Source organism: Lissotriton vulgaris, chromosome 10 (genome assembly GCF_964263255.1).
Source record: "Lissotriton vulgaris chromosome 10, aLisVul1.2, whole genome shotgun sequence".
Taxonomy (NCBI): domain Eukaryota; kingdom Metazoa; phylum Chordata; class Amphibia; order Caudata; family Salamandridae; genus Lissotriton; species Lissotriton vulgaris.
In genome coordinates this window covers 74303684-74317210 of record NC_141698.1, presented here as the reverse complement: position 1 = coordinate 74317210, position 13527 = coordinate 74303684, and the positions used below count along the sequence as shown (strand labels likewise).

The 13527-nt window shown below is 41.0% G+C and overlaps 1 protein-coding gene across 1 annotated transcript in view; it reads right to left on the bottom strand.

Moving 5' to 3' along the window:
- The window catches only part of CHTF18 (chromosome transmission fidelity factor 18), a 314022-nt gene that overhangs the window by 226130 nt on the left and 74365 nt on the right, over positions 1-13527 (bottom strand). The window contains exons 9-11 of the mRNA XM_086940533.1: positions 6513-6610; positions 3471-3594; positions 1647-1798 (exon numbers count right to left, since the gene is read on the bottom strand). Coding sequence (XP_086796659.1) covers positions 1647-1798; positions 3471-3594; positions 6513-6610 — 374 coding nt within the window. The remainder of the gene's footprint in view (positions 1-1646; positions 1799-3470; positions 3595-6512; positions 6611-13527) is intronic.

Here is a 13527-nt window from a genome sequence, read left to right as displayed (position 1 = left end):
GCAATTTGCTCATAGACCGATTCGGTTCCTTGTGTTGTTCATATTGTGTAGCTGGGGATATGAACCAGGATCAGGTCTTTAAACTCTGTATCCCTATGACCCTCCTTTCTCGGTTTGTTCCTAAGCAGACTGCCACTGCTGTGGTGAAAAGCAGCAGTCGCTGGAAATTCGCATTGCAGATGGCCATTGTTCGACAAAGTGTCAACTTCGCCGCTGCGAGGAGCCCCAAATTTCAGGATTTTTACCTGTAGTTCAGGAGTAAGTACCCTCTGTTGCCAGCCAAGGGTCTAGGATCTGGGGGCACCTCTTGGGGATCAGGACTCCCTCTAGCAGTGCTTAGGGAGGTCCAGGTGGCAATGGTTAGTTGGGCAGTTGCAGGGAGGCATCTGGAAGCTATTGGGTCCCTGTAGCTCAGGCTCCGCAACTGACGCAGGGGAGCGGGACCTTCAACGGTGGGCGTCGTTCCTGCACCTCGCTCGAATATTTGGACTGGTGTGCTAAGGATGAAGAATACTTCGACTTATTAGATTTTCTGTATGATTTACCTGACGATTACTTCAAGCGCAATGAAGTTTGCCACTAAAAGCTCTGCGAACGGGTCCGGGCTCTTCCACGCAACAAGGACCTAAGGCATAGCAGATTCGACTAGCGCTCGGCTATCAGAAGCTTCAAAGACCACCCCTGAACCGCATTTGGGTTCATGGCGTAGTAGTCAGAGCAAGCCTTGGAGTCGTGGCCTGGCTCCGGGAACAAGAGGCAAATCAAGGGTTTAAACCCAACAGGTTTTTAGGAGGACATCCCTAAACACACTGGGAGCGAACAGCTCAAAAACGGTCTACAAAACGTCAAAAAAGCAATCCAAAAAATGAACTCGGATACCTGTCTCCTGAGGTCAGCGCGCTGGGCTAGCGCTTATATAGGCACCTTGCATGTCACATCTGCCGTGGACGATGCGGAGCCGATCAATATCCCCTACTGGCGTAGAGGTACTGCTTGAAAATTCCCAAATTCAGTCTGATGCCGTAGGAATATTCTAAGGTAAGGAATCAGCGGCTAGAAGTCTCAATCAGAAATCTGTTTCTTTGTCAGCTAGCAGGCCTTAGTGCAAAACTAAGGAAGGATGGCTGGCAATCAACTTTCAAAAGAATGACTGCATTTTGCAGCAAACTCTAGTTTTGGAAACAAATATGAATATAGAAGAAAGGTGTGGCAAAAGAAAAGAGAAAAGGTGTGGCGAAAGGAAATAGGAAAATAAAACAATGAAGTTAAAAGAATGATTCCCATAGTACGTACAACATTAACAATTAAGATGACATTATTAAGGACATGGGCAAACTTTACGCTTCAATACAGGGGGACAGATAAACCTAACTTGTTTTTAGGTCACAGTTTTATTATCTCTTTCATCCAATAAACATATTGAGAAAAAGGCTCAATCCTATATTTGTACAGACCATGGTATCACAGTAAATGTTTTAAGAATCTGAGACTTACAAACAAGTAGACTGAGACATGCAGATTCAGTTTGATCAAGATCCCTAAATGTGTCATGTGCTGACATCTTTAAAAAATCCATAGCTACAAACTGCACAGTAATCTCTCAAACCATCTCTTGACTTGAAACAGGGAATATAAATAAAACTAACTGGTCATTGCAGATACAGATGATGGGTCTGAGCAAAAGCCCCCCATCTTTCTTCTTTTTCTTTCCGCCAGGCGGGGGAGCTGCAGCACCTCCTGCATCTGTTTCCTTGCTATCCTTCCGGTTGACCAAACTTAACAGCATGTTAATGGCAACCTAGGGATAGAGAAGCAAAAGAATAAATGAGCACAATAAGGAAAAATAATGATGCCTCACATAGTCATGAGATGTAGAGTCAAATCAGGGTTATTGTATTCCTTGAAGAAGGGGATCTAAGGCTCCATGGAGGTTAAGTAACAGGCTAAGAACAGAGCAACAGACTTCATAAAATGACAAACCAAGAACCAGTCTAAAAGCTACCTTCTGTGGAGCAGACTGTCTCATCACCATTCAAAAGGAAATTTGAGAACATTTGCACCACACTTAAGCAAACCTACTGTCTCACCTTTAGAAAAGCTGCTCACACTTACAATGTTTAATGGTTGGCTGAAAGCTACCCTTTTCGGTCAGTACTTGCACCACAACAATCATGGCCCTAGGTAAGGAAGCGAGGTACTGTAAACAAGCGCTTCCTCCTTCATTACCACCTTACAGAATCACCTCGCCCTGTACCTGACATCAGCCCGATATTGCACCTGAAATGCTTATTTTCTTGATCTACCCCAAATCCACAAATTACCCCACTTCCCCCTCACCTAACCACCCTGTAAATATAAACTGGTGCTTTGCCTGAACTACTGATATCCCGCCCGACAATGTAATTGTTTGATTCCACTCTCAATTCCATGGCCATCTCATATGCAATGTCTTGACCTATAACTCCAACCAGTCAAAAGTGGAACACTGCCATCTAGGCTTTGGAGCACTTTATAGATAAAAACTATCAATAAAATCAAATAAGTAAAAATGCCAGGGGAAATCTAAGACAAGGAGAGAGGTTACAAGAATCAGAGGCTCCACTCTTAGTGTGCATGCATGATTACTGGAGAGGAAGAGTTCCTGCGAAGCTGCTGAGTGGAAGTATCCAGCTGTATTCAGAATGTTGATTGAAGATGAGGTCAGGTGAAAACCACCTTTATTGTCTCCCAAAAAAGGTTCAGATGTCAGAAGGCATTCCATTACACAAGCTTTGCAGATGATGTTTATGATTAAGCCTGGGTGCATTTTAAAACCTTCTAGAACAGCTTACAGGCTGAGATTTTACTTCTGAATATCTGACCAAGTTTTATTATAGGCCCTGTTTCAGTCATAGTTGTAGTTCTCGCAGTTTTTCAGTACATTCCTCATTACTCTTATGCAGATTTGTAGAGCGCACTATCACACAGGAGGGTATCCTAACGCTGAGCAGGTGCGAGTCCAGCCAAACTGGAATCTAGAGGGACTACTTGAAAAGCCAGGTTTTCAGCTTCTTGCGGCATTCAAGAAGTGGGGAGGAATGTGTAGCGGCAGGTCGTTCCACGCTTTAGGAGTGGGCGTAGGAGAAGGCTCGACTGCCGCATCTGGTTTTACGCATGCATGGAAATGTGTGCAATTAGGAGTCCGGCGAACGGGGGTCTCTCTTCTAATTCTTCCAGGTAAGCTGGCTAATAGGAGAGCTGCTGCTACCACCATAGCAACGCATTCTGTATAGTGTGCTGCTGCCCCTTTCTGCCAAGCTTGCGAAATGTAGAGATTCCAATATTAAAAAAAGAGACAAATGTTGACTAGCAATCTGCAAATGATTGTGGATTAACCTGATGGCAAAGCATTTAGGAGCAAAACTATGTAATCCCTGTAAGCACAGTATGAAGATCAAGTTAAGCATTTGCAGACAATATTATTTACTCACAGCCTGAGCTCCGTCTATTTCATCGATGATCAGGCAGTTAGGCTTCTCGTTCAGTCCCAGCACAGACTTCATTTGGGTGGCAGCTTCAATTCTGGTTTTGAACACATCCGGGCTACGATCATCACTAAAAAGGAAAAAAACTGCCTGTATAAATGTATTCAATGCTCATGTCAAATTAATTTGGATTTAATATCGGATTTGCACCCCGCACTCCACTTCAGTTCGATAAAATTGCATTTTGTTTCTAGAAACAATGATAAATGTAGTACGAGTTGATGCTATTGGGATCAGCAGTAGTGTCAAAAGTCCTGTCATCCTTCGTTGTTCATCCTTCAAAGATCTTCCTTACACATTTAAGGCTCTATACCACAAATAAATCAGTAGAAAAACGCTACTGTTACGTGCAACTCCTTTACATGCTCACAGTTACACTGTCACCTTTACATTGCCACTTGTATTGTACTCCAACATTTGCATAATAAAATTACATTTTTACATACACATTTTGCTTCTAGGTTTAAAATGACGAATATAAGTGGTAGTGTAAACTAACTTTCATTTACGTGCAAAGCAAAATGTTTTGGTTATAAGTTGGACATTTTAACAATGTCTGACATACAAGGCCCTCCACGATTCAGGAACTTCCTTTCTGAAGAAAGCCTTATCATGGTACATTCAAAAAAGAAACTTAAGATCAGCAGGCTCCCTAATGGCGATGGTAGCAGCTTTGTGGTCAGAGCAGCCTCATCTTGGAATCTTCTTCCACTGGATCTTAGGTCAGCTCCCTCTATTACCCAGTTCAGGAGACTTTTGAAAATGTGGCTCTTCAATAACTGGGTTCTCTCTTCTGCCCATCGCTGCTTATATAATCAGCACCAAGACACCTCCGGGTATATGCTGCGCTTTACAAGTAGCATAACATAACAATTTAGGTCATAACGTTTAGGTTTTTCTTTTCCAAGTACTATTAACAAATATGGTGCATAATGAAGGCGTTTCTAGAAGGTGTGATCAGTTTTTGGAAAATGAAGTATTTTTTAGCATTTTGAATGGAGGTCCACTGGGTTTACAGGAGATTTTTCTTAGGGTTAGAGGTAAGTAGTATTCTTTCAATAGTTAGAACTAGTCTCGTTTGTGTGACGAAATGCAATATCCGGCAATATAATGTTTTTTCATGGGGCATAATAGCACTTTCAATATGGTCAAAAATATATGTAAGGCCCTATGTTCCTATGCAGTGATATGGAGTGGTTGTAGTTGCTATTGATGTAGTGAAATACACCCACGCTAAGTTGCCCGTATACATATATGGAGAATGTGGTTTTCATTAATTTAATCATAAGGATGGGAAGTATTTTGAAGCCAGTACAAAGTGATGGTGCGGTATGGGATACAAATCAAAAATGGGAGAAGAAAGGAATTACTTTGTATACTAGAGCGGACCAGCAATGTTGATGGCTGAACTTACAATGGTGCTGAGTTAAAAGAAGTCATGAAATATTTTATGAAAGTTGTGAACTTGATCAGGGAAAAGGTGATGCAGGATTGAGGACAGAGTGAAAGAAAACACAGGAGTAGAAGTCACCATAAAACTGAGGTCAAGACTTGAAATCACCAGTTACTAGCTTCATGCTTAGAAAAGTATTGCTCTGCCCAACAAAATCCACCAGAATACCTGCAATTCTAAGGGTACTTGTTCTTATTTATGTGGTGATCTAAAAAAAGAGACCCATCCTTGTTCTAGTTCGATCTAAAAAAAAACACGTCCTGTTTCTTTGTGTGTTGCGTTGAAAAGACTCATGCCTGCTGTATCATGAATTAAAATAACTTGTCATCGTAAGCTAAAGAGGTTTCGCCTACTCAAATGCGGTCTACAAATAGACTCATTCCTGTTCCATCGCAATTTAAAGAAACTCATTCCTGCTTCATCATGTTCTAGAGAAGAACAGGGTATCTGTATAGCAGGCTCCATAAAGAACTGGGTGACACTTTTCTGTCATTTATTTGTGATGGAAACAGGGATTTTGAAAGCATTGATTTTGAAAGCTTTGGGGGAAAAAAAGTTCAAAAGCGATTATGAAACACCTAAGAGCGGTTATTTTAGAATTAATTATCTATATATGTATACCTTACGGATTTGCTGTTAATATTTTGGTATGCTAATATAAACTTGTACCATTGATGATATTCAATCCGATATATACATACGGATATCCTAAGTATTTCCTCGCATATTTATTGCTGCTCGACTTTTCTAATAAGAAATGTTTTTAAAAAAAAATGTTGATTCATCTGGCTGGCCTGGCAGTCCTGCACCCTTTTCCCTATTAATGGTTCTGGGACTCTCAAGGTTACATCATCCTTGAAAAGGATCCCATATACTTGTCCAAAACTTCAGATTGGATGTTCAGGTCCCCTGTTCTCATATTTGGTTCGCAAGATCCTTTACGAAATTAATAAATATTGACATCAATCAAGCAATTCTCTAGACACTTAATTATATAAAGGCGAAGAGCCTATTTTTATCCATGGCAGTAACATTAACAAAGGGATGGAAGCTCAATTTAGATCCACAGCTTATAAACTCAGCATATGATCAGAGCAATAAAATGGAAAACATTCTTTTGAACTATAAGCACTACAAATGTGAGTTCTAGATCCACAAATAATTCTAATGTCCAAAAGTAGTAAAAACGTGTCTGTTTTAAGTAAACCATTTATTTTAACAATACATATAAACATGCACTTGGAAGTTTGGCCCTTCCAGCAAGGGCCTCCTAATCTGAAGGGAGCTCTTTTATTGAGCGGACCATTTATGATAATCAACCAAACGCATCGGCACTCTCTTAATACTTAAAATAAGGAGTATTGAAACTTCTTAATTATTTAGGAAATACACAATTCCCCTAGCACATGGAAGGATTAAGATATTTCTTTCATACATACAGGGTGTTGTATAGGCCTTTAGGATGCAAATATGTTGCGGACCAGTTCCTTGACAGTGTCCCATGTCTCCCCAAATGAGAGAAGCAGTGGACTTACCTGGCATTCATTTCCACCACATTGTAGCCTGCATGCTTAGCGATGACATGTGCCAGTGTCGTCTTCCCAAGGCCGGGTGGACCACAGAGCAGCGCCATCTATCACCAGCACACCATCACCAAATATATAAAAGAAAAGTTATTCTTGGTCACCTACAGAACTGGCAATATTGCAAACATTTGGAAATGTTCTAAAATGGCAGGACTTCCAAACACCCTCAAGGGCAGAACTCTCAAATGTAGTCACTGTACTTAATATGTGCTATAGGGCACTCCAAAGAATAAAAGTGAAGAAAACAAAGTGACACACTTTGTGAGGATATCATGTGTGACAACGTTTTTTCCATAAAACATTCCTGTTACTTACAAGCCAGGCTTGATTGTACGCCAACATGGACGGACAAACTCTTTGGAGAGTGAGGCCTAGAAATCCAATATTCTCAATGATAATGCTAACAGTGTGTGCGAGATCGCCATATTACTTCAGACATAATTCTCACAACTGTAAGTTGACTTTAATTGCACAAACAAAACAGAACTGAAAACATTCCATTGTCTGAAACCTGCAGGACTTCGAGCAGTGATTTGAGCTACACAGCCATCCTGCCTTGCACAAACTCTGGCTTGGAAAAAATACAGAAATGGTTACATTTGCCTGTCTTGTTTGAGCTTTTTTAACAGAGTCAATGATAGCGTTGCAGAGCAATGGTACAAGAAAATGCAGGAGCTCACCCTGCCCACTCTATAGAGAATATTTGGAGGGGAAAGTATAAAGGGATGTGAGAAGAGCAGACAAAGGGAATGATTGCTAATGGGATATACAGGAGTGCTGATAACCGACTGCAGAAGCAATGGCTTTAAATTTTTGCGGAATACCTTTGCGGCTTGGCATACAAGACATTAAGAAGATCGAATAGCTATTTAGCCACTATAACAATATTAAGATTACGAATACATATGCAGATATTCAGTAGGGCCTAGACTATTCGAATAGAGAATGTGTGATGAAATATGCTTGGGGTTTTCCTAATATTTATTTTGCTTTATATTATGACTTCTGTGTACAATAATAATTACCATCATTCTGCTACACAAGATGTATGGTAAATAAATAAATGGTTAAGTTGTAAAATACCAAACACTTAATGGGCATACTGTTTCTAAGGGCTGGGGGTGGGGTGTGGGGGTCTATATCTATACACAATACTCCTCCCTTTGGATAAGGGTTATTCTGACAGTGTTGTCCAGCTCCTAAAACTCAATATCTGAATGGGCATAAGATGCTGTAGCAATACACCTGGCAGTCTTCCTTTTCTCTGAAGAGGGTACCAACAGATTATTTCTCTTTAGGCTCGGAGATCTACATGGATGAGCCTCCTCATCCCCCCCCCCCCACCCCCGCCACCTCAGATCCCCAAAATGTGAATTTAGAACATCATGGCAACTAAATGCAGGAATCAACCCTATGGCCCCTAAGTCCCAGGGCCCTAGAGATAGGCTGAACACATAGTCTTAACCGGCTATATCCGATGTATTTTATGATTCGCCACAGAAGGTTGGAGAATTATCCCAGTCTCATGCTGGGGTTTGGTAAGCGCTAAACAGATGCAAAGGATCATCCCATATTGTGAGTAGTGCTATTTAGTTGTTGGGAGCAATGGCTAGAGAATCAGAGAAGACTGAATTAATTAGATGTGGTTGAGATACCAGCAAACATTCCCCCCCCCTGCCCACATGACGGAAAGGCGATTCCATTAAATGGGGCAAAGTAGTACCAGTGGTCGGAGTAGACCGGTACATACTATGGAGGTGTTCTACTTTTGGATTTAACTAAAGGCTGCAGATACAGCAGAGATATTTACAAAGTAGGTAAAGATTGATCCTCCATTCAAAAATGATCCTTTTGTTTATACTGAGGTGCCATTGACTTACATTGAGCAATTTGCATTGTTTAACAAGAAACAACCACATACAGTACAAGCAGTATGGTTTAGGTCCACTCACATTGCCAGGGCAGACTTGACCTGTATTAGCTACATCCACACCACACCCAGAATGGGAATATCTTGCTATAGCAGAGACTAGGGAAATGCTTACAGAAGAAGAAAACATATACAGACTATTGAGACAGACATATCGCAGTATCGAAGTATTGAAATAGTAGATTGTACAAACACCTAAACAGATGTAGGGTAATGCCATTAATCCACTGACAATAAATACTGTAATGGGACTTTGCTCAACTAAAAGAAATACGATATCTTTGTGGTCAGCAAAGAAAACCTATTAATTAGAAACAAGTGCTTCCTCATTCTACTCTACTGGACAAACACCACATTTTGCATGTGTGCCCACCTATTGAGGCAATCCCCAATGTACAGTGTCAGGGATGGGGAAGTGTGTTTGCTGCCTTATCTAGGACTACACACGGCATGCCACTATTACCAAAAGTACTTAAACAAATACAGGAAGAATATAGAGCATCACTTGCAATGGTCTTAGGAATTAAGCTTACATGCAACAGCTGTGATAGGGCTTGGTAATATTAAAAGTGATCAGTTCTATGAGCAATTCGCCAGACATATGCTGCAAATTCAAAGAATCAGAAAGAAGAGGAGTTACCAAAAAGAATATCCCACGTTTATGTATCCATTGGGGTAAAATAGTAAAGACCTCGGTAAAAAAAAAAAAAAAACACGAAGGCAGGAAATGAATATCTTCCAAAGAAAAGGCACCTGGAACAGCAATAATCTTCTGTGTAGCGTATAAAAGCGTTCAGACGTGGTTTTAAAAAGAAAAGCATTTTATTGTGAAGATGAAGAACAGAGGAAATAATCTGAGAGACAGGAGGGAAAAAGGAGCTCCAGGAAAGATCAGTCCTCCGATGAGTGGTACTCTTGATTCTTCACATGATCATGGAGATAAGAAATCAGAGTCAAGCAAAAGCGGCCATTCTTCACCAGGACCTGACAAAGGGCAAACATATAAGCAGAGAGGAGGGCAAAGTCGGGGATTGGGACCATGAAAGTAGCCTCTTCAAAAAAAAGAGGAGATATTGTAAGGATGGTGAATGTGTCCTGATTTCTCCTGAAGAAGAACATGATTGGGAGATGGTTGTGCTAGACAGTGTGAAGGGAATAACTATAGCCCACGAAAGACTGAAATATCACCTGATCATGGAGGACACTAATGACTATATACAATCGGATCATCTGATGGGCATCTAATTGGAGCAGATTTAGTTCGGATTCAGATTGAAGGGGATACAGAGTGAGTAATCTCAATGATTTTCTGCACTCAGTTGGCTGATAATACTCGCAGAAGACGACTGCCCCCTTCAGGTCATAAACGAAGCTCCATTACGAGTCGAAGTTATAATGGGAGTATTTACTTCATTAGTGCCCCAGGTAGGTAAGGACCAGTATACCACAAAGTGTACATTACAATTGGCTCCAGCATTGGACAAATATTAGGCAGGGTGGAATAAAGGTACAGCACCTCATGTGATGAACCACAGGTAAACAAAATATCAAACAAAACTGGAGGTAGAAAGAGACCTTAAAAACTAAAATGTATTTTAGTATCAGGAAAGTATCATCCCATGCCCATCAACAATGAATACTTTGCTTTCACATGACCATCAACAATTAATACCAGGTTCTAAAATCTGATAAATTAAGGAGATTACAATGCACTTTATTCGGAATAATGTACTTCATTTTTAGTTTTTATGTCCCATCAGCAAGTACTTCAACAGTTTGTTGATATTAGAGATGTATTGAATTTTAGCATTCAATTTGCTAGAATATATTTTAATCACACCTTGCACTTTAAACATGTAGAATTTGAAGGATGTAAAAATCTGGTACTGTTTAGCACTTTATCAATTTTGCTGGGATTTCCAAAGATGGATGCAACTTGTTTGTTTCTGTTTAATTGTTAAAGTGCACTTTATTCGCTTTCCTCAATTCAATCTTGTATCATCTGGAGGACCTATGATTTGGCACGGTTTGCATTTTAGTAATTTTGATTGGATGATCTAAATGATGGTTGTAATTAGGATAATCTAAATGATGGTTGTAATTAGCTTATCTTGTCGATTTTTTAACAAGTAACTGTTAATCATCTTTCACTGCTCAATAAGCACAAATAGCACAATTTGAAGCAATATTGTAAAACATATGCTGTACAAAATGAACATAGTATTGGAATTAATGATCGAACTAACTAGCAAGAAATACAAAACAATGATAGACAAAGATAGGTTTTCTACCAAAGAATGGCCCCAAATTATATTATTTGACTTCCTTCATATTAGGTGGCATCGAATTTCATTTTACAACATTGGCAGTGTAGTTGTGGCACAAATAGTTGAGTTAGTGATGAGAGTGTAGTCTCTTACAATTATGACAAAAACATCACTGATGATATACATGAACACTTACAACATGTACATAGAATCTTCACAAAGCTTCCTGAGGCGGGTGTTTTTGTTTCAGAAAATACAAAATTTGCTTGTTAAAAAATCTTTTTAGGATATGAATTATCCAGAGAAGGAAGAGTAAAGGCGCCTCGTTCTTGGAAAGATGTGGGAGGCTTGTGCCCCCTAGTTCTTTTAGAGTGCTACAAACATTAATGGGATTCCTGAACTTTTGCAGAACATATTTACTACACTTTGCAGAAAGTGTAAAACTCTTATATCAATAAATCACTCCAACACTTACCAAAAAGGACTCAAAAAAGAAGCATACACAAGTACAAGCATACAATACTGCCCATTTGCAAAAGTGAAATAATTGTCAGGACCGTACGGACATGTTTGTCGAAAATGGGAACACAGGGAAGACTACATCTCCCATAATGCCTAGCAATAGGGGGAGGACCAGGAAGGCATTTAGCAATGCGAGAGACAGAGGTCCTGGCCCATGATTTTGTCCTTGGAGTTTGTTCACGGCACTGTGGACGCCCTGACCCTGCGGAGCCGTTTTGGATTAGTTTGTTTCCTCCCGTTGGCCTGGGTTGTCTCCGCGGCTGCGGAGCGAAGTTCGCGCTCATGCTGGGCTGAGCAAGAGCGCCCCAGGCAGTATTCTGCTACGTCTTGTTTCCTGATTTCCTGTGATCGTGCCGGGAGACGCTGGATTTTCCCCCTCCGTGCACAAACAGGATAAACCTGTTCTTTCACTCGGCGGAGTGAACGCGCCATAGAGTTTGATCCTGGGAATTAATCTTAAGCCTAAGAGAAGGGCTGGGAGCCGCTGGATTGCCCCCTCCCAGCTGCATCAGGTATTTGGAACCAGGGTGTGGTAGCATTGAGGATCCTCGAACTGGGAGCCGCTGGATTGCCCCCTCCCGAGTTCAATCTCATCAGTCCAACACCCCGGGCTTGCAGCCTCATTACCAGAACACACTGGGAGTCATTGTCTGAATTCCGACGCCTGCCGGTAAGGCTGATTTTGTTTTCTTATATTTACGTGGATGGATTTAATGGTTTGCGTGATATTACACCTCCACGAGACATTAGGGTAGGGAGGCCCTGACCATGGTTTATGATTTCCTCGTTTTGGAGCCATGTGGCGGTAGATGTCTACTCAATCCCCTCTGGAAAAGAGATTCCACAAAGACTTGATATTCTACAGGCTTTCTGGGGAGTAAGTTATGGGTATGTATGGTACTTGGGTAAATTATTGAACCACTGTGAATAATGTATGATTCCTAAAGACTAACCGGTTGTTGTTCTTCAATTCTAGGTCAACCGGGTTTTATGAGAGAAGTATCTCAGATAAGGGAAGGGTTCATCTCCTGAACATTGACCAGGTACTGCTTTATGTCCAGGGAGACAGTACAGAAGGGTAGGAAGAGGATTGCATGTATTAATGTGTGCCTTCTTTTGTTACAGGTGTCCCGTCCACTGCAGCTCCCACCTTTACCTTTCCCTTTCTTGCCTGCTTTTGTGCTCTGTATGCTTATAGCTAGTCAGAGTGCAGGGACGTCAGGAGGTGGACTCCATTTGAGTATCGTTCCGATCCTGAGGAGCTAGCAGTCGTGACAATAGTACACTTGATTTAGTAATCAGGGTAATACCTAGTCAGCCAGGCTACATTTATAACTTGAGTTGTGGGTGGAGGTCTGTGCCTTTTTATCAAATGTAGTGAGAGGAATATTAAATTTACAAAACTCATATTCTTTTGTTAACACAATGTGTCGTTTTTAATAATTTGTTAAAATAGTGAAATCACAAAAAAAACAGCTGACACGTGTTTCGCCCGATAGCCAGTTGGCCGAGGGCTTTCTCAAGGCCGGGCGTCCGGTTAGCTGTCCCAAATCCGAATAGGATAGACTGACGCGGTCTCTGCGGTCCTGGTTATTATTCCTCTCACTACATTTGATAAAAACTCACAGACCTCCACCCACAACTCAAGTTATCCACTTTCCAATGGCTCTTGGGTGTAGCCATTCGTGAGGCGCGTGCCACCGTCAGTCAATATTGAGTCCTGACCACTGTAGCGTGACGCCTAGACTCATCCACCCATCTCAGCAACCAGGATACATTTATAGACTATACAATGAAGGTCAAATCATGTTTATTAACTATAAATGACACCGGAATATTTCAGGGAAGGAACAGTTTGCGCCAATAGAGAAGATTTCCACTACTCTGCAAACTGCAGAATAATTCACAGCTCAGAGGACTAACTGAGATGTAATATCGCCTTTACTTTCTGTAGACGATGCAAATGAATCAAGAAACCCAAATTCCTGTGCATAACTGGTGCGCTAGGTGCAATGGGAAGCAAGTCAGGTCATCAGAGAGAAAGAAATTGAATACAACTCAACATTAAGAACTCAGATATTCTTGCAGTATTGACAGGCAATACCTGAAACATTGTTTACGAAGCAATTGCTAGAATCTTAGCCGTGCAAGGGAACTTTGAGTGTTCGGAATTTAAAAAGAAGCACAAAGATGGAATATCCTTACCTGACTAAATGCACAAATTGCAGAATTGAACCCATGCCTT